The following is a 20,835-nucleotide window of genomic DNA, read 5'->3' as shown; positions in this document are numbered from 1 at the left end:
TACTTCCATAATTACAGGGTTAACATCAGAATTCTGCAGTTCCAATACAAAACAGACTCACTGTGTTCTGTAATTAAATTACCTTGACTGCTGAACTCAAAATTGTGGCAACAGACTTGAGAAGAACCCATCCCCCTCCAGCTTACCGAGCAAAAAAAAAAAAAAAAGATAACCCATCCCCCATCGCCAAAGATTTATTGCCATCTCGATGAGCAAAATCTGAATTCAGTTCAACAAGAAAAGACTGATTGTTCTGAGTTGTGTAACTAAATTTCTAAGAGGCCGACAAAACTCAAAATAGTGGCAGCTGACTCAAAAAGAACCCACCCTGCAATGCCAAATGTCCATTACTATTTCATCTACCAAGAGCTCAAAGATTCCATCAACACCACATAATGCAATGTTCTCAAACAACAGTTCAGCATTTGAAATAATAGAACCCATTGAGCACAAAGATGAGCTAATCAACCATGCATCACTAAAAGGAAAATATTAAATGCATCACCAAAACAAAATATAAATATCAACCAACTTTACTAAAAAGCAAAGTATAAATATCAACCAACAATTGAACAGTCTTTACATTCACCAAAGAGTTGAGTGGGCTTCTTTCTTATGACTCGTGAAATACTGACTTTGTATATTTAAGCCATATAACATCGTTATCTTCACACTGTTGTCATCGATGATTGGCATACAGATAATATAAACCTCAGATTCAGTAATGAAATTATTCAAATGAGAGTGATACAGAAAATGACGAAGTAAAACCACAGGTTGTGTTTGGTATTTTTTCTTTATAAAGCCAACGGAATGAATGTAATCACAGACAGTAACAGATACCACCCTCCCCTTAAGAAGCAGACTATTGCACAATGAAAAATAGATTATCCAAGCACATCAATTCCTTGTTCCATTTAATAAGCCAGGTGTGGTGTTGGGCATCCAATGCATAAGAAATCTGCATGAAGAAAATCTAAAATGAAGAACAAAGTAGCCATAAAACAAAACATCTAAAGGACCATCCATTAATCTGAAAAGTGCCATCTTTTTCACATAGAAACATAAAGTACCCATAGTTCATCTCAAATGTAAAAACTGGACGCATTAACCAGTACAGTGAAGAACAAAGTAGCCATATTTGTACACACCAAGTTCATTTCAAAACAAAGTACCCATAGATACAAACGCCAAATTCATGTCAAGTGTAAGAACTGGATACCACTAAACAGTACAGTGAGGAACAGAGTACCCATCGGTATAGATACCAAATTGATTTACAATGTGAGAACTGGATGAACAATACGCCAGGCAGCATTCTTCAGAGATATTTGATTTATATATCCAGATCATAAAAAAAAATGTGATTTATATATCCACGGCAATATTAGCAAGCTACCAACACACCAAACATTCATTACATTGGCATATAAATTTGAAAGCCTAATAACATAAAATGTACAGGTTTGAGGAAATCACAAGCCTAAGTAAACTTCAGAACTACTGTGGCAAATAATGGAACAGCAACAATGTTTTTCCATTAAAACTTCCTCACATAAGAAGGAAGGTCCACACTTTATGTTAAAATCTCATTCACCATCTTAAGTTCCCAATGCCATAGTTTTACACATTTTACATACCTGAAAGTCAAACGCCACAATATTTCCACAATATTTGATCCTAAGCCCCCTAAGCCTACCAAATAGTCAACTAATACAAAAAAATACTCAAAAAAAGTTAAGAAGCGGATTTTAAAAGCAATATAATGGAACCAACAAGAAGGAGGGAAACCCATGGTAACACCCTCTGTGGCACCACCTCTGCCCTTTCATTTCGCAACTCCTCTACCTCCTCAACCCTTTCACTGCTCCGATACCTGGCTCTCTCCAAATATGCGTCTAGCTGTGACTGAGCCTCCTCCAACGTCCCAAATGAGCGGTAGCATGCTCCGCTAAATTTGTCAACTTGCTCATGGCACTCTGCCCAAGTATAGTAAATCCCAGGCCTCCTGCCATTAAAGACAGCATAGTACTTCTGCTTCCCCATACTCACCTAACAAAAAGACAACATATTTTTGATGAAAAGATATCAAAGCATCATCCAAATGTCAAAATAGAAAATATGCACCGTCTGCCATTAACCGCTATCCAAATGTCAAAGATCCCATACAGATAAAAAAAACTACCACCATAACTACTAACATCTAAAATAAAAGCTACCACAATAGCTACGAACATCCAAAATAAATAACCACCATCCAAAATAAAACAAAGATTGTTCATATAACAGTAACTACCACCATAACCACCCTCAATCATCCATCTGTTGCCTGATGAAACGAGCCATCTTCCTTCGGATGTACGACCTCCTCTCATCCTCCTCGTACATGATGAAAAGATGCGCCTGAGATGGATTTATTGTGAGGTACTCCGTGGTCCTCAACAAGATATCCTGCGAAAAACCCCCAACCCCTCTAACAGCTTCGCGAAGCTGTGCAAGGTAAGCAGGGGGACGATCACCTGTGAGGGCATCGGCAACCTTGTCCATGCTTGTTGAGATACGCGACATACTATCCAAATGTGCCCCACCCTGACGAGCCCTCTGTCGTCTGGTACCATCCCGTCTTAAGGGAGATGTCTCACTACCACCATTAGTAGGATCTGCTTCTAGAGACGGTGGGTGGTGAGACATGGGGGTATGGTCATCTGCAAAGTCATCCCCAATGTCATCAAGACTAACTGGCTGCGAACTTGCTATGCTTGGATTCTCACGCGTCCTAGCCCCGGCCCCTTTCGCGAACTCATCTCCAAAGATTTTGCACATATCGTCATGCAAAACATGATGGGTAGTGAAGTGTTTCTTATGTTTTGGATGAGCCTGTGAGAATGAGCATAAAAAATTAGAAGATATTGGATATGGTATTACTATAAGAAGATTGTATCTTGAGATGAAGTGTTTCTTACAGCGACGTAGTCATCGTAGACCTCTCTCTCGCAGGTGACCATTTTGGTCTCATTGTCCCAACCAAAACCGCTTCTACTCAGGATGATGCAAACACTCTTGTATGTTTCTTTCATAGTCTTGATGCGGTTTTTTATGTGCTCCTTATTTAGTTGGAGGTTGAAAAAGGCATTCATTGCAGTGGCCGCAGCTACATAAGCATGATCCTTAAAACCATTTGGGATTTTGTACCCCTCTGCAATTTGAACTAGAAGGGTATCTACGAGCACCTTGTCCATTTCGTCATTCCAAATGACATTCTTCCCCCTCTTCTGCGAGGTTTGTGGCGCACTTGTCATTCTGATTCAATATACACATATATGTTCGTTAGGAGTCATACATCCATATAACAACCTGAGATGTATAACAACTTCAATAAATACACATACAACCATCAAAAGATACAGCATACATCATCCAAAACAAGTAGCTACTATATTCCTTCAAAATTTTAATCCATCACACTAATAACAACAGAGTTACTTGAATAAACACACATACAACCATCAGAACATAATAAAGATACTCGAAACAGTAAAAGAGTCATATAACCATGAAAACAACCATATATGGAGTGAAACTATAATCCTCTAACGTCAATGATGTCTACTGAAATCATTCCACATCTGTGTGGTAAGCGTGTTTCTAATTTCCTCTCCTGCTCTTTTGTCATCATCCCTTGATTCAGGAGGATCTCGTGGTATGTCCTCATCTTCCACAGTTTGTACCAAGAGTTGTCTAGCTAGAAAGTTGTCCACATCTTCTAGTATTGAATCATTAGGCATTAAATGCCGAATATGATTATGGATGCAACAACATGCTAAGAAGATGTCAATCTGCTTCTCGATACTGTACATTGGTTCTTCATTAAGAATATTGAAACGCTTCTTCAAGACGCCAAATGTGCGCTCAATGACATTTCGACAGGACGAGTGTCTATGATTGAACAACTCATTACTAGTCCGTGGATGCCGCCCACTCCACTCACTTAGGTGGTATGCTGTCTTACGATGTGGGGTAATGAAATGTCGTAAGAGAGGGTACCCGCCATCGGCGAGGTAAAACTTTCCTACAAATAAAAAAATATTCTATATCAGCAACTAATAATAAGTGGGAATTTGTTTACTAGAATGTAACTATGTCATATACAATGTACCTGGAATACGTGGAATCTTGTCAGCCCTTGTTAATGCATCCGCTAACACTCTCGAGTCGGAAGCCGAACCCTCCCATCCGGCTAGGATGTACGTGAATTTTAAGTCAAAGTCACAAGCCGCCAAAACATTTTGAGCTATAAAATGCTTATGACAAAAGTAGGCAGGTTTGTCTTGAATACGTACTTTAGCACGTATGTATGTCCCGTCTATTGCACCGATGCAATCCTTGAAATATGGCATCCACCTAGGATTCCCCTCAATCTGCGATGGTGTCTCACCTGTCGGTGGTTTGATGAAGAAATCTTGCATACCCAAAATTGCCTTTAGTACTTTGTTGAAATACGTCGAAACAGTTGCCCCTGAACGTCTAGCACATGCTTTAATAGTCCTAACCCTCTGATTATGTGCCACAATATGCAAGAAGATGGCAACTTGCTCCTCCACCTTACAATGGATTGTATCTTGTAGGGTTCCCGCCCGTTTAAATATTTCAACAAATTGACGAAAGCAGCTGACGTTCATTCGTAGCAAGTTATGACAGTGTTCATCTGAATCGATGACAAAAGATATGAACGTACGACGCGTTAAGTAATTGCTTTCATAGGGAGCTCTGAGAAGATACTTTTCATAGTACTCTTTCCAAAGTACTAAGATGGCAGCAGCACCAGCCATTAGTAGTGCGACTGCTTGCCGAACTAACTCATTCCTACGCTTCAACTCAGCTCTTCGCCTCAACTCTTTCTTCCTCCTTCTTGTAGGACAACGAGGCATCTTACTCTAAATAAGAACTAAACTGAATGGAAAATACAACACAATCACAATAAGGCATCTTAAACAAAAAAAAAAAAACAATCAATATAATCACAAATAACACAATCAGAAAAACCACCAACCCCCATCCATAACCCATCCATAACACCATAACCACCACCAAATTCTCCAAAAAACAACCCATCCATAACACCATAACCACCACCAAATTCTCCAAAAAACCCACCACTAGCACCACCATTAACACTACCATATTCTCCAAACAAAACCACCATTAATACCCCCATCTCAGCATTCAACCAGAATGTCATCCTACAATGCTAATATCACATACAAACAAGATTAAAATGGAGCAAACTAATAATGGATCAACAACAAGATAAAGAAAAAGGGACATCATAAATGATTAGATTAACAAGATAAAGATAAAGGAACATAAGATTTATTACCTTGCAAGTTAGGGTCTCTTCAGAGAAATTAAAATTAGAAATTGGTGTCCCTGCAAAACAAGGGAGATCAAATAAGCCCCTGCAACTCATGAGAAAAAATGAATTGAGTATAACTCACAACAAATGAAACACCCCAACATCTAAAAAACACGGACATCAACCCAAAAATGGCAGTTCAAAGAGGGTTTATAACTGGTTCAAAGGGTTTACAACCAAAATCTGCTTTGCTTCAAATCTGATAAACATGGATCTAATCCAAAATCTGCAAAACACAGAGATCAACCCAAAAATGCTAGTTCAAAGGGTTCACAACAAAAAAATGATGGTTAAAATGGCAAAACAAATGAAAAATGAGGGTTAAAATGGCAAAACAAATGAAAAATACAAGCTTCAAATATGAGGGTATAGAACAAAAAAACAGATCGAACGGAAAAATAGGGTTTCGAAGTAGAAACTGATATAGAAAATAGGGTTTGTGGCAAAAATGGCGGTTCAAAGAGGGATGACAACAAAAAATGCGAAAATAAGATGAAAATACGACACAGATCGAAGGCAAATACGTGGTTTACAAGAAGAACACAGATTAAAGCAAAAAAAATAGGGTTTCGAAGAACAAAATGAGATAGAACAAGAAAAAAAACTAGATCGAAAAGGGGGGAAAACGAAATAGAGGAAGGGGAAAACGAAATAGAGGGGTTTCGAACCTTACCTTTGCTCTGCAAGCGTCTCGAAAGAGAAGACGACGGGGGTTTTGTTCTCCACCAAAACTCGAAAGATGCGAGAAAATTTTGGTTTCCCCGTGCCCTTAATCGCAAATCCGTGAGAAATCCGTCTATTTTGGTCGGATTTTATCTCACGGAGAATACGTTCACACGTCGGATTTCAAGGATTCCACCTCTTCAATAGCGCTTTCCTTTCTCTGCCAACAAAACGACCACTTTGGGTCATTTTCCGCGGATTTGAAGTCCGTTTCCTTTCCGTTTCCGTAAAAAACGGGCAACTGAACAGGCCCTTAGGGTTTTTGGTCTCAGATCCCTCACCTTAGCACAAGTGAAGGCTATTTATAGTGGTTCTGAGCCACCTGTCCAGGACAGGTGGTGGCCCCTGTATGGACCAGGTCTCATACCTAGGAGGGGCAGGTGGAAGTCCCTGATTGGTCCAGGTGTCATACCTAGCAGGGACAGGTGTTGGCTTTGCAGTGGTCCCTGTGGGGGCCACGTGTCAACAGCCAATTGGTTGCTGAGTTCGGACCCCATCAATTACTATTATTTAAAGGGATATTATAAGAAATTGAAGGTCCCTCTAAGTAAAAAAAACGCACAGAGATTGTTTATCTTCTTCAGAGTGTAAAACAAAGTAGATAACTTTCACAAATATTTTTCCTTTTCAAACCTTTTTGAAAAATTCTTGCAATCCAAACGGGCCTATATTGGAAAAGAAAAGTTTGTGACTTCTAGATGAAAGGAAAGAGTTGCGTTTCACCCGCTAGATTATCTCAACGTATCCCCAAAACCATTTTCTCACAGCCCCTGGAAGATGTAGAAAGCTTTTTCTTGCAACCATATAGCACCTCTAATGGCATGCGAAATAGTCATATGATTTTTTTTGGGAAAAATACAGACACTCCTCCTCAACTATGGCCAAATTCCACTTTTAACCCCGTGGTATCGCAGGTACCAAATAGACCCCCTCAACTTTCTGACATTTTTAAGTAGACCCCCTCCGTTGACGTCCGTTTGTTTAACCTGACGAAATGACAAAAACTAACCATGGTTAATATTTTGAAGACAGAAATACCCTCGTCACTGGTTTTAAGCCATTTGCTGAGGGATTAGGATTACGCCATTTCCCGCCACTTTCACCATCTCCGGCCATTGCAGACAATGAGACCCCACTCCATGGCTACATCAAACCCCACAGTTTAAGAAAAAATGTTGATAAAAACAAAAAAAATGATCTAAAATATTAGGGTTTCTGTGCAAAGCATGATAATAATGTGAATGAAGACAAACAAAACCCTACATCGAGGGTTTGTGCTGATAAATAAACAAGGGTTTGAATCAACTTTTAGTTGGGGAAGACGAGGGCATTATAGTTATTTCCTCCTCTCCGTCCACTCCGTCACGTTAAAAAAAACCCACGTATAGTTTAGGGGGTGTCTTTGGTAAGTTCAAAACCACGGGGTTAGAAGTGGAATTTGGCCATAGTTGAGGGGGTGTATCTGTATTTCCCCCATTTTTTTGGTAGGTAAGCTGGGTTTTGGTGGGCTCCCTACCGGTTTATTAAATGAAAAGAAAGATGATGCATTAAGTATGAAAACCATCAACCCTATCCTTGAGACACTAGACTGGAAAAAAAAAAAAGGACTCAAATGATCCAAAATACTAGACCTATGAGCAAACCGACGACGAAGAAACATATTTCAAGGCCATGGAAATGCCAGTCTTGGCAGGTAGCTTGTGTGAACTTGAGGCCCCTAATGTTCAAGGTGGGACCCACTATGCCATATAACGGGCACACGTAGTTGCATCACAATGTGGTCGCGCTACCAAAGCATTCCTTCGATATTATCTCAAACATAGAATTTCAAAAGTATAAAAAAGCTTGTATGGATTACTCACAACAACAAGACCATCTGTAGATTAGGGTTGGACCTCCCTGAGGTGGCCTCATGGGCCTCCAACACATGCAATATTGGCAGTGCATTTTTCACATGCACAAGTGACAAGCATTCTTAAGAAGATGATGTTACCAAAATTACAAAAGTTACTTTTTCATTTCTTTTGTTTTTACACTTATCAAAAGAATATGGAAGGTTCCACAACAAACCTTACGTGGCCCCCAAAAGGTAAAAGAGCAAAGGAGCCTGACCAAGATGGTAAAGAGATAGCAACTTGCAGGCATTAGTGGGCTACTTTAACCAATCTTTATCTAAATCTAGAAAAGTTGTTTCCACCATATGATGTGGGCCAAAACAAATGCATGTTTATGGTAGTTTAAAGGAAAAAATGTGCTTCCCATGCATGCCACTAGACATAAAGGTTACACTCTCTCCCCCACTTCTTTCTGTCACTTTAATGGACTTTTTTAATCACTTGTCCTCCTACTTTGATTTGTCTGGTGGCATTTCATAACACTGATAATATCATTAAAAATAAACAAGTAAATATCCACTAAGAAAATCTAAATTATAAGCTGATTAATGCCTCATTGTCTAATAGATCAGATTATAGGAGCTTTTGAATATGTAGTGCATTTAATCTGTTTTTGTGTCTTCCTTTTTGCAATATGATCTTCATCCCATGAATTCAATGGCTTAGATTGCCAGTCGACAGTTAAGCATTGTTCCCGACAATAGATTCTTAATATCGGTAATACTACCTTTTTTTCAAGTATAATTTAAGCAATATAGTAAACTTTTGTCCAACATAAAAGGCCAAGTTTAAGATTCTGTACATGGAATGAAGATTACAATTTTTATGACAATAATAATACCTCATCAACATCCATATAGTGATCTAAAGTTTTCCTATCTTGAAAAAGAATAAGAAAAAGAGAGGACTAGGTTAGGTAACTTTGTCTATTCATTAATTAAGTCATGATTTTCTGTTCTCCAAAAACATGGATGGGATATCTATATTTCATTTCCAATAAGAGAACAATAATAAATACATGAACTGAGAGACTTGTCTTGGAATACAAATAAGTGGAAGAGGGCAAATAAAAACATGATGAAGTATGCAAACAATCCAAACGGATGAAAAGTGAAACCTCAAGGGAAACAAGAACAACCACATTCAAACAAGAAAGCGAAAAAAAAAACACACACACACACACAAGAAACGACCCTTATTTCAAGCACATGAAAATTGGATATGAATGAGTATCCTAAGTATGTAAGTAAAAAAAGGAGCCCATATCAACTCTATGGAATATGGATGATGTCAAGTCCAAGCCATGTTGAGCCCTTAGAGGCAAAAGTCTAACCCTAGAATTGGTTTTAGAGGATGAATGGTTCAAACCCTAATAATATTTTTAGGGTTTCCTGGCTGAAACCCATACAAAACCCTAATAATACTTTTAGGGTTTCCAGGCTGAAACCCATATAACCATTTCCTCCTTCCACATGAGATATAGACCGGAATCTTCTTCTCCTTGAGCTGGCTTGAAGGACCAGCCAGAGCGATACCTCTTTAGCAATGCCTTTACGTCGTCGATCACATCGTCACTAAATCCGGCCGGCGAGAATCCGGCCTCCTTAAGCCTTGCAGACCACTGGCTCCCCTTCTCTCTTCTCTCACACTCACCACCTCGCTCACCATCACATGCTAGTACACTAACTATACTCCTAGAGCTCTCCCTTTCCAACATCAACCTCTCATTACTAGTAGGCACAAAACTCTCATCTAACATCTCAAAATAGCTACCATAAAACCTTAAACACTCTTCAAAACACTTGATAAAGTCACCCTTATTGCTAGTGCAATCAGCTTCCTCTTCAACCACTGTCACCACCCTCGGCCGGAGCTTTCGAAACATGTGAAGAATGCCCCCACGTTCATCTCCATCGAGTCTCCGCAAAGCCCCAACACAATTTATCGCGACCGCTTCATCCTCTCTCATTCCCAATTCCTCCTCTGTAAGGTCCCCTAGGCGTGCTAACCCACTTATTACATGAAATTCAAATGGAACCCCCATTAATCTAGCAAACTTCTCCATCCTCTGCCCAATCTCCCTCATGACCGACCTTGCCGTGCCCATTGTGACCACCACAGTTAGCCTTAACCGCGGCGTCTCATCATTCCTTGTAGCCAAGGCTTCTAACAAAGTAGGCCATTGGGTGCAAAATGTGTTACTAATATCAATTATGTGTAACTTAGTCTCCCCCTCTAAGGCCTCTAGAATGACCCCATTAGAGGCCACATGACCAAATGTTGTCCAAGGGCTCACTTCTTGGAACTTGAGTATCACCTTCCTCGCCGACTCAAAGGAGTGGCTTTTCTCTGCCACCGATGCCAACGTTTTGTAACAATGCTCTCCAGACTCCGTTGCCTTGCAGAAGAGAGCTTGCAAGAAGTGAGAAGCCAACTTCTGCTCGGAATCTCCATAAGGAGAGGCGAGTTCGTTCAACATCCACAGGAAGTGGTGGATCCTATTGGAGTCCTTGTCGGAGATGGCCTTTGCGCAATCTCGGAGAAGCCTCAAAGCCCATTTCCCACTTGAGCATGAGTCGCCGGAGTAGCCGGATTCCGACGTAAGACTGGGTTGGGATTGGTTTGTGTTTTGCATCTTTAATCGATCATTGCTTTCTTGTTGATTGGAGTAAAACAAGTGTGATGATAAATTTGAAGTGTAAGTGTCCATGTTACACTTGCAAGCCTAAATCCATAGTGTTTGGAGAGAAGGGAGAGATAGAGAGAAGAAGAATTCCTAACTGCAAAAGCTACAATCAGTGAGACATATATGAATTTAATTGGGACCTAAATATTGCTATTAGCTTTTAATAATATTAATATGATATCATCGTCATTATCATCACATCAATGTCATTTTCATTATAAACAAAAGGGTATATGGAAAGGAATAAGATGATTTCATAAGGCTACTTGTGTTGGCACCACCATGTATAATAATTGCATAAACTCCGCTCGTCCTTTCTTCTTATAAGAGCTTTTTGGGAATTGTAATAACCTTTGACAGCTGTTTAAATAATAAAAAGCAAGATGAGTTAAAAAATTATCAAAACATCGTAATGCCAACATCAGTGACTTTCATAATTATTACCTTTTATAGTAAACTTGTAATTATTCCCTTACAAAACACTCACAGACACCCCACACACATAAATATGGGATTTGCTAGAGTCCATTGCAAAAGGCATTTCGCAGTATAAATGATGACAAAATCTGCTGAAAAGTGAGCCTAGCCTTGCTGTTCTGACATGTGACAGAGCATCTACGAAATGCCTTTTGCGATAGACCATCGCACAAGGGATTTCACGGAACGGTTGTTGCATGAGAGTGCAGCCAACTCAGATGAATTAAATGAATAAGTCAGAATTTAAGCCTACGAGGCTATACTAAAGTCAAACAAAAAGGGGGTGGCAATATCATTTCCAATATGAGAGAGAGAGAGAGAGAGAGAGAGAGAGAGAGAGAGTTTAAAACTTTGTTCCACTCGTTAAATGATCACAATTGCACACCTTTATTTCAGTTAATTAATTGCATTCCTCTTCATCTGAGACCTCCCCACCCCCACAACAAAACACACACACACACCAAGTGTGTCACAAGGTTCAAAAGCCCAACAAGAAGATTAAAAACCTCTAATTGCACCGAGTATAACCAAATATAAATATCTCAAAGAAAAATTGAAACAATTCGAACACCTCTAATTGCACCGAGTATAACCAAATATGAATATCTCAAAGAAAGAATTGAAACAATATGTTAGTAATGAACCCCGGACAAATTCAGGCATCACATCAGCCGTACAGCCATCCATTTATTACATAGTAGAGCTTTTGAGGAGCAAACAATGTATCAGATTATTTTAATCACATGAGAACCACCTTCTTCTAGTTTAATGATACACTTGTCACTTGTCTAAATAAAAACTTGTTAATTTCTATCTTGTTATGCTCTAAATCACATCATCCAATCCTCATCGTTATTTTAAAACTCAAAACATGACATTTTTAATCATGTTTTACAACGGAGAAATCAACCAAAACAGTCTTTAGATGTAGTTCTCTTTGTCATGAGAAACCTAATCTCATCACTTAAACCTAAATATATTTCATGGTTGGACAACAAATAGCTATTTTAAGCATTAAGCTTCAATCACCAAAAGTTTCCCAAGGTGGGAGATCCAAATTAAGGGTATCTAAGCAATGCTTATTCCTTCCTAATGATTAGAGAAAGAGGACAAGAACCAATCATTTTGCAAATGTTATTTCTTATCTCCCCCCACCTTGAAAGGAAAAGGGAAGAATAGACTGGTCTTTTAGAGATTCCGTTCATGATTCATGTGGTCCATGAATATTGCATGACCATTTCCTGCCTATGCTTTTAAAAGACCATATTTGATATAAAGTATTATATTGATGTGAGGTTTGCATCTCATTTTACTTTGCTTTCATATAAAGACTCAGACCCACATCACATGTCTTAACAAAAGTAGAACAGTGTGGACTTTGTAGATGATGTTACATGCCTCCACTAGCATATTGTCTTAAGATAATCTTTTGAAATGGGATAGATACATGTAGAGACCTTAAAAATAGTTTTGCAACGATAATGCAACTATGGGGGCATAATCACCTGTGGAAATAAAAAAGAACATTCAATTGATAAAATAAAACTAAGGGAATAATCAATGTTTTTAGTATGGGGCAGGGATTCTACGAGTGACCCAAGAGTCATCTTACTAGAATATGACATAACCTGTCTTTCTTATATTTTATTTTGAAAAGAATCAATTGCCAATCAGAAAGTGTTCTATAAAAGGAAAATGATATGGAGACTTAGAGTAGGACCTAAAACGGGACTTGCAATAAGAATATGCCATATGTTAAAGAAAAATTTACTTTCCGATGATGTCCCTAGACTTAAGGGATTGCTCATGTCACTAGTGATGTTGTGGCGTGAAACAATTTGTTCGGTCCCTTTTAGGTCCTACCCTCGGTTTCCCTACCATTACTCCCTATAAAATGAAGTCATGTTTTTCTTCTTTCTCATGGAAAAGGTAAAAGTGGAAAGGCGACATGGGAAGGGATGAAGGCGGTTCACATGTCAAATTTTGATAAATATCCTTTTATTTTAGGGAAAATTCCCCCAAAAATGTGATTTTTAACTAAAAATCTCAAAAAAAGGTTGAGTTGGCTAAATTCTAAAAAAGGGTGAAACGCATCCCAAGGCATATTTTAAGACAAGAATGCCCTTGAATTGCTTTTCCCTCCACCTTTTTTGAGAAAAGGATCCCAATGCATTTCACAAACCCTACTCACCTTTTTTAGCTTCTTCTTCCCCACGCCAAGTGTTGAAAGTCCATTGCCTTTGGTAAAACTCCATTGTACAGTCCCCTTCTAGGATGAATTCAGCCCATATTTTTCAAAATGGACTATACAACCCATATCATAGGATGATCCAAACCGCCAAATTGATGGGCCACAACGTAAATAGGTTGTGCCCCAAAAATCATTTCCATAGGATGATTCTAACCATCCCATCTAAAGAGGGACTTAGATTATGGAAACTTCTATAGATTGGACGGTTGGGATCATCTATGGAAATAATTTTTGGGGCATAACCTATTTATGTTGTGGCGCATCAATTGGGCGGTTTGGATCATCTTATGGCGTGGGCTGTACAGTCCATTTTGAAAAATACGAGGTGAATTTATCACTGCTCTTCTAGAAATTGTGTTCAATTATATAAATACGCTTGGCTTTTGACTTGGTAGTAGGGAAGACCTATTGTTTCTTCATGAGAAAGAGTTTTTATAGGGTGTAAACTCATATACTCCAGCATTTTTCAAAAAGTATTGTACGAGTCACACCATAGGATGATCCAAACCCTCCATTAGATGGGCCACAATGCAAATAGGTTGTTACTAAAAAGTCATTTCCATAGGGTGATCCTAGCCCTCCAATCCATAGAGGAAATTCAGATTATGGAAACCTCTGTAGATTGAAGGGCGAGGATCAGTCTATGGAAAACATACTCAAAACTTCAAACAACATTTCATGTTATGTATTTTTGTTTGGATAAAAATTGTCCATCCTCTCGAGTTTCTTTCCACTTTCTCTTGATCCCTAACTCTAAATACTAACTATGTACAATATAAGTAGGACTTGCGACACTTTGATGGATGGTCCCACTCGACTCAAAATAGCTTGTGATCCGGACTCAGAAACTAAGATCCAAAAAGCACTCCAAAAAGGATAATGGATCTAATGAAATATTATTAGAATGTATGAACCACTATTTATACCCTGTAACCACTATTTATACCTCAGAACCACTACATAGTGGTAAATAGTGGTTCCGAGGTATAAATAGTGGTTCTAAGTGTTTAAACCACTATGTATACACTCATTCTCACCTTTTATAGTAGGTTTGATTGTAATTGTGGTTCCCAGGAATCTTGAAACCACAATTAGTGCTTGGAAGGATTTAATTGTTGCTCCTTTCATCTAAATGTGGTTCTGAGTGTTTAAACCACTGTTTATAAATTCATGACAACTTTGAGACCCAATGAAATACTGTTAGAATGTATGAACCAATATTTATACCCGGGAACCACTATTTATATCTCGGAACCACTACATAGTGGTAAATAGTAGTTCATAGGTATAATTAGTGGTTCTGAGTGTTTAAAACTATATAAATAAACTCATTCTCACTTTTTATAGTGGTTTTGAGTGCATAATTTTTCAATCTCACAATTTAAACTCTCGGAACAATTATTAGGCCATCTAAACTATCAACCACCATAAGATCTGGGTGTTTAGACAAATATTTAACCCATTGTTCATAAATTCATTGTGTTAGGGGTAAAATAAGTATCTACCTTTGATGAACGACACGTGGCATCCCCAAATAATTGGAAACCGACCTACGGATAGTGGAATGAGATATTATCCTCCCCTTATAAATAGCGACGTTCGTAATTAGGAAATTGCCCCTCAAAGAGGTAACATACCTTGAGCGGCGGCTTCTTAAAAAAGGAGTCTCATTAATAATAACTTACTTATATGAGGAGATGGGATATCTATTAAAAAGAGATATGAATCTTTCTCCCGGAAAAGTCGACCAATTAGGAAAGACTCCCAAAATAGTAAACTTCTAAACATCATGGACCTTATTCTCTATAAAAGGAGACCCTAACATTCATAATGAAACTACGTTAGACTTGATCCTCAAAGAAGGGGTACGTAGGCAGCTTGGGAAGACCAAGTTCAGTCTCAATCCTTCTCCATCAAACGTCGTTGGTAACACTTCTGCACTTCATCTCCTTCCCTTCAATTTACCTATGATTCTGATTTCTAGCTAAATATAGTAATGTCATAACTCTGGGACTCTTAACATCTTTCTGTGAGTGCAAGTTGCTTACAGGAACAACTCTATCACCACTAGATCGTATAGAGCGGATTTTGGCATCATCAGATTGGCGCCATCCGTGGGACCTCCATGACAAATTCGAGATCAAAAACCTCGAAATCAGTCGCCAACCCACAAGGCGAAGGAGTAATGACCAGGAGTCAAGCACAGGCTATAATCCCCGAGAATCAAGTTCCAGAGGAAATGCCTAATAACGAAGATATCACTCCAGTCACTATGATCATGTTCAACCGACTTGCGTCACGAGTTGGTGATGTTTCTACTGTCCTTCAAGAAATATTAAGACGATTGCCACCCCCTCCACCAATGGCTCAAAACATTAATGATTCCCCATTAATTGCGGAGGTGATAAATTTGAGGAACTCACCCTTAGAAGAAGAGCAGGATGAATCGCCCGAGGGCAGAAACCTCGTAGTCGAAGGCCAATAAATCACCGACCTTCTGCTTCGATTACTAGCCCCAGACCTAATTACGGGACGAAGAAGCGAACGACCGACGGGTGCCAGAATTAACCTTTAGGCCTTTTCCGACCCAAATCAACGTTCCCCAGTGGGCCAATAGTGTAGAAAACCCGAACCAAGCGCAAGACAACCCGCATCATAATTTAAGAAGCGGAATTCACGCGCCTGATTCGGGACTCCTCGCCGAACTTCAATGACAAGTCAGGGAGATGCAGCGTCACATTAAAAAACCTTATGAGCCGGATCTCCGGACTGAATGGGATAATGAGGTACAATCACCATTTGGAGAAGTTATAGCACATGCCCAATTGATACCAAATTTCGACTTACCGAGGCTTGATCTCTACGATGGTACGTCAGATCCATTGAAATACCTCCATATCTTCTTTTCGAGAGTTAGGTAGGGAATTTGTGATGTACTTCGCCAACAGTCGGCCACAGAAAAAACCTGCCGACGCACTCCTTGCTCTCCGTCAAGGCAAGGATGAATCCTTACGATCTTTTATAGGTCGGTTCAGGGCTGAATTATCACAAATCAAGGACCCTAATCATGAGATGGTTAGAGCCGCGATGAAATCGGCTGTCCACGATAGGGATCTCAAGGTAGCCCTGAATATCGACCCTCCCCGAGATCTCCAGGAGCTAATAGAGGTACCAGACAAATATGTTAACAATGAAGAATCTTTCACCATGGAAAGAGAATTAGAGCTCGTCAAAGCTCCGGAAAAGAGGAAGGAAGAGGTTTGTTCAAACAATAGTCAGGGAAAACCTCATAGATCCAATAATAGGCAGCCACAATCTGGTAGCCAAGCTCGCTCGCAACAGTTTGAAAGGTACAACTACACCCCTTTAAATACGTCTGTCGCGAATGTCCTTTACGAAATCCGAGGAAAGGAGGATCTCCAATGGCCACCCAAGCTGAAAGGTACCGCTCGAAAACGCAATACTAGTAAATATTGCCATTTTCACGGTGACCATGGCCACACTACAGATGATTGTTATAACCTGAAAAATGAAGTCGAAATGCTGGTAGGACTCGGGCGTGTCGATAAATACTTGTTGAACTCGAAGCATAATGGACCTTCTCATAAACCCGAGCTTCCGAAGACGGTCAATCCATCCAATCTGACCCAACCGGTCCCCTGGAATGATCAAAACATACATATTTCTGAGATTAAACAACTCCCGGACATAAGGACCGACGCTCCACCTAGAATTGCAGGGAGCATTGATGTCATCGCCAGGGGATTGGCATCAGGAGGACCAACATTTTTTGGACAGAAAGCCTATGCCGCCCAAATCCACGCGGTGGAAGGCCCGACAAAAAAGTAGCGATCTGATTCTACTGACAGCAAGGAGCAAATAGTCTTTTTCGAAAAAGACTACGACGATGTTTCTCTCCATCACGACGATGCGATCGTCGTCCGCCTCATTATTGCCAATTTCAATGTGAGTAAGGTAATGATAGATAGCTGTAGCTCTGTCAATATCTTACACTATAATGCTTTCAAAGAAATGCACTTAGGGTTGGACAGACTTACACCAGTAGAATGGTCCATCTATGGATTTTTCGGCAGATCAATTAGTATCAAAGGAAGGATTGACCTACGTGTAACGTTCGGTACCAAGCCTCGTCAGCAAACCATCATGCAAACTTTTCTGATTGTTAAGGTCCCCTCCACTTATAATGCCACTATAGGACGTCCGACTCTAAACAAGCTTGAAGCGATCGTCTCAACACCCCATCTGAAAATCAAATTCCCTACAAAGGCAGTAGTCGGCGAGGTAAGAGGAGATCAGGAGCGAGCTAGGAACTGCTATGCTGATTACACCAAAGTGGTAAAAAAAGCAAGAGAGGCTTTCCAAATAGCCGGCACCGAGCCACGTTCGGATACCCACCGGACGCATGGGGAACTGGTAGAAGAACTCACCCAGATTCCGTTGTTCGGAGAAAACGATGAAAGAACGGTCCAGATCTGCTCACTCTTCACTGGTAAGCTCTGAACCAACCTCGTCTCAACACCCCATCTGAAAATCAAATTCCCTACAAAGGCAAGAGTTGGCGAGGTAAGAGGAGATCAGGAGCAAGCTAGGAACTGCTATGCTGATTACACCAAAGTGGTAAAAAAAAGCAAGAGAAGCTTTCCAAATAGCCGGCACCGACCCACGTTCGGATACCCACCGGACGTATGGGGAACCGGTAGAAGAACTCACCCAGATTCTGTTGTTCGGAGAAAACGATGAAAGAACAGTACAGATCGGCTCACTCCTTACTGGTAAACTCTGAACCAACCTGGTCAAATTATTGAAAGCCAACGAAGATGTTTTTGCATGGTCTGCTTTAGATATGCCAGGTATGTCAAAGGACGTTGTCGTCCACTGGCTCAGTGTCGACCCCTCTTACAGACCCGTCAAACAAAAGAAATAAAATTTCGCTCCCGAGCGACAAAAGGCCATAAAGGAGGAGGTCGATAAACTTCTACAAGCCGGGTTCATCCGAGAGATACATTATCCGGAATGGCTCGCCAATGTGGTAATGGTAAAAAAAGAGAGCGGGAAGTGGCGAATATGCGTCGATTTTACTGACCTGAATAAGGCCTGTCCGAAGGACCACTACCCCCTTCCCCGAATTGACATGTTGATAGATGCTACATCCGGCCATGAGATGCTCAGCTTCATGGATGCCTTCTCCGGATATAATTAGATACGTATCTACCTCCCCCGATATCCCTAAAACATCTTTTGTCACAGAGCGAGGCCTATTTTGTTACAAGGTCCTGCCCTTTGGCCTCAAGAACGCGGGAGCCACGTATCAAAGGTTAGTCAATAAATTTTTCGCACCACAAATCGGTCGGAATATGGAGGTATACGTTGATGTATGCTCGTTAAAAGCTCCAAAACTACAAACCATGCCACCGACCTCCAGGAGGCTTTCACTGTATTATGGAAATACCAGATGAAGCTCAACCCCTCGAAATGTGCATTTGGGGTGACATCCGGTAAATTTCTTGGATTCATGGTGAGCCAACGAGGTATAGAGGCTAATCCTGAGAAAATACAAGCCATCCTCGATATGATACCACCAAGAACCGTGAATGAGGTACAACGACTCGCAGGAAGGATAGCAGTTTTGAGCCGATTCATGTCCAAATCCGTTGAGAAATGCCTCCCGCTCTTCAAGATACTGAGAAATATGAAAGATTTTCAATGGACAAACGAATGACAGGATACATTCGACGAACTAAAGCAATACCTCCAATCCCCTCCGGTGTTAATGAAACCGTTACCGAATGAAGAGTTATATCTTTACCTAGCGGTAAGCCCTTGGCCGTAAGTGATGTGCTCATCAGGCAAGAACAAAGGACAAAACACCCTATATATTATGTCAGCCACGTCCTCCACGCTGCCGAAACCAGGTATCAAAACATCGAGAAGTTTGCATTTGCGGTGGTCATTGCCGCCAGGAAATTGCGCCCATATTTTCAAGCTCACAGCATAATTGTTCTCACCGATCAACCATTGCATAAAATCCTACAGAAGCCTGATATTACTGATCGGCTAGTCAACTGGGCGGTCGAACTGGGTGAATTCGACATACAGGTACGACCTCGCCCTGCCATTAAGTCACAAGTACTTGCTGACTTTGTCGTGGAATCCACGGCTCCGACCAACGACTCGGGGGGCAAGAGGAGACAAAATATGGACAAGAAGAAAAATAATTTTCATGGATGTTGTTTGTCGATGGATCGGCCAACTCAAACGGAAAGGGGGCAGGATTAGTCTTGGCCGGACTCGATAGATTCCTAGTAGAATATGCCCTGAAACTCGACTTCAATGCTTCCAATAACGAGGCCGAGTATGAGGCACTCCTGGCCGGACTATCATTAGCCCTGGAATTGGATGTCGACTGATTAAAAGCCCATAGTGATTCCCAACTCATTGTTGGACATATCAATGGACTCTATGAAGCAAAAGACCAAAGGATGCTCAAATATCTAGAAAAGGTGAGAGGGAAAATCTCCCTTTTCAAAGAATTCGAGATTGTACAGATTTCTAGAACTCTTAATGCAAGGGCCGACACTCTATCTAGAATGGCGTCCTCTGACACCACCAATTGGGGAAACGTATACACTGAGACAATCTCCCGTCCCAGCATCGAGAAAGAGGAGATTGCCCATATCGTCCACGAACCCAGCTGGATGGACCCCATTATATAGTACCTTAGAGATGGTACCTTGCCAGAGGACCGAAAGGAAGCAAGGAGAATTACTGCCAAGTCCGCCCTTTACATCCATAAGGGTGAAGCATTATATAAGCGATCGTTTTCTTGGTCGCTATTAAAATGTCTCCGACCCATAGACGCAGATCGAGCGATAGCAGAAGTACATGAAGGCATATGTGGAGACCACTCGGGGGGCAAGGTGCTGGCTCATAAGATCCTTCGTCAAGGATTCTTTTGGCCGACTATACTCGATGACACTCAGAATTATGTTAAGAAAAATACGAACAGTGTAAAAATTTTCATCGATACCTCGCCAGCCAGCAACCCAATACTCCCCTATATCCAGCCCAATCCCTTTTGCGATGTGGGGAATGGATCTGTTAAGCCCATTTCCACCATCAGTCGGCGGGCATACGATGCTATATGTCGCGATAGACTATTTCACCAAATGGGTCGAAAGCCAAAGCATTAACAAAGGCCACCTCTAAGGTGATAGAAACCTTTTTCTACCATGACATCGTATGCCGATATGGGATACCAAGAGTATTGGTTACCGACAATGGACCCCAGTTTGCTAGTGAACAATTCAGAAATTTTTGCAAAGGCTCGTGATCGAACAAAGATTCACTTCAGTTGGACATCCACACGCAA

The 20,835-nt window shown here is 40.5% G+C and overlaps 1 protein-coding gene, 1 long non-coding RNA gene and 1 pseudogene across 2 annotated transcripts; 1 reads left to right on the top strand and 2 right to left on the bottom strand.

Moving 5' to 3' along the window:
• Positions 1–251: 251 nt before the first annotated feature.
• LOC143858553 (uncharacterized) lies at positions 252–6,263 on the bottom strand. Its single transcript, XR_013238974.1, has 3 exons — positions 6,087–6,263; positions 5,378–5,427; positions 252–328 (listed from the first exon to the last, which is right to left on the bottom strand). It is a non-coding gene; the product is annotated as an uncharacterized LOC143858553 (long non-coding RNA).
• Positions 6,264–8,979: 2,716 nt separating this feature from the next.
• Positions 8,980–10,849, bottom strand: LOC143858564 (protein SHORT-ROOT pseudogene; annotated as a pseudogene).
• A 5,527-nt stretch (positions 10,850–16,376) lies between these two features.
• On the top strand, positions 16,377–17,294 carry LOC143858449 (uncharacterized). Its single transcript, XM_077369102.1, has one exon. It carries the CDS (start codon positions 16,377–16,379, stop codon positions 17,292–17,294), a length of 918 nt encoding a protein of 305 aa, XP_077225217.1.
• Positions 17,295–20,835: the final 3,541 nt, after the last annotated feature.

The sequence above is a fragment of the Tasmannia lanceolata genome, unplaced genomic scaffold, assembly GCF_043159265.1.
Source record: "Tasmannia lanceolata isolate RefF3 unplaced genomic scaffold, GAP_Taslan_0.1 ptg000026l, whole genome shotgun sequence".
Classification (NCBI taxonomy): domain Eukaryota; kingdom Viridiplantae; phylum Streptophyta; class Magnoliopsida; order Canellales; family Winteraceae; genus Tasmannia; species Tasmannia lanceolata.
This window is presented reverse-complemented; position numbering and strand designations above follow the sequence as displayed.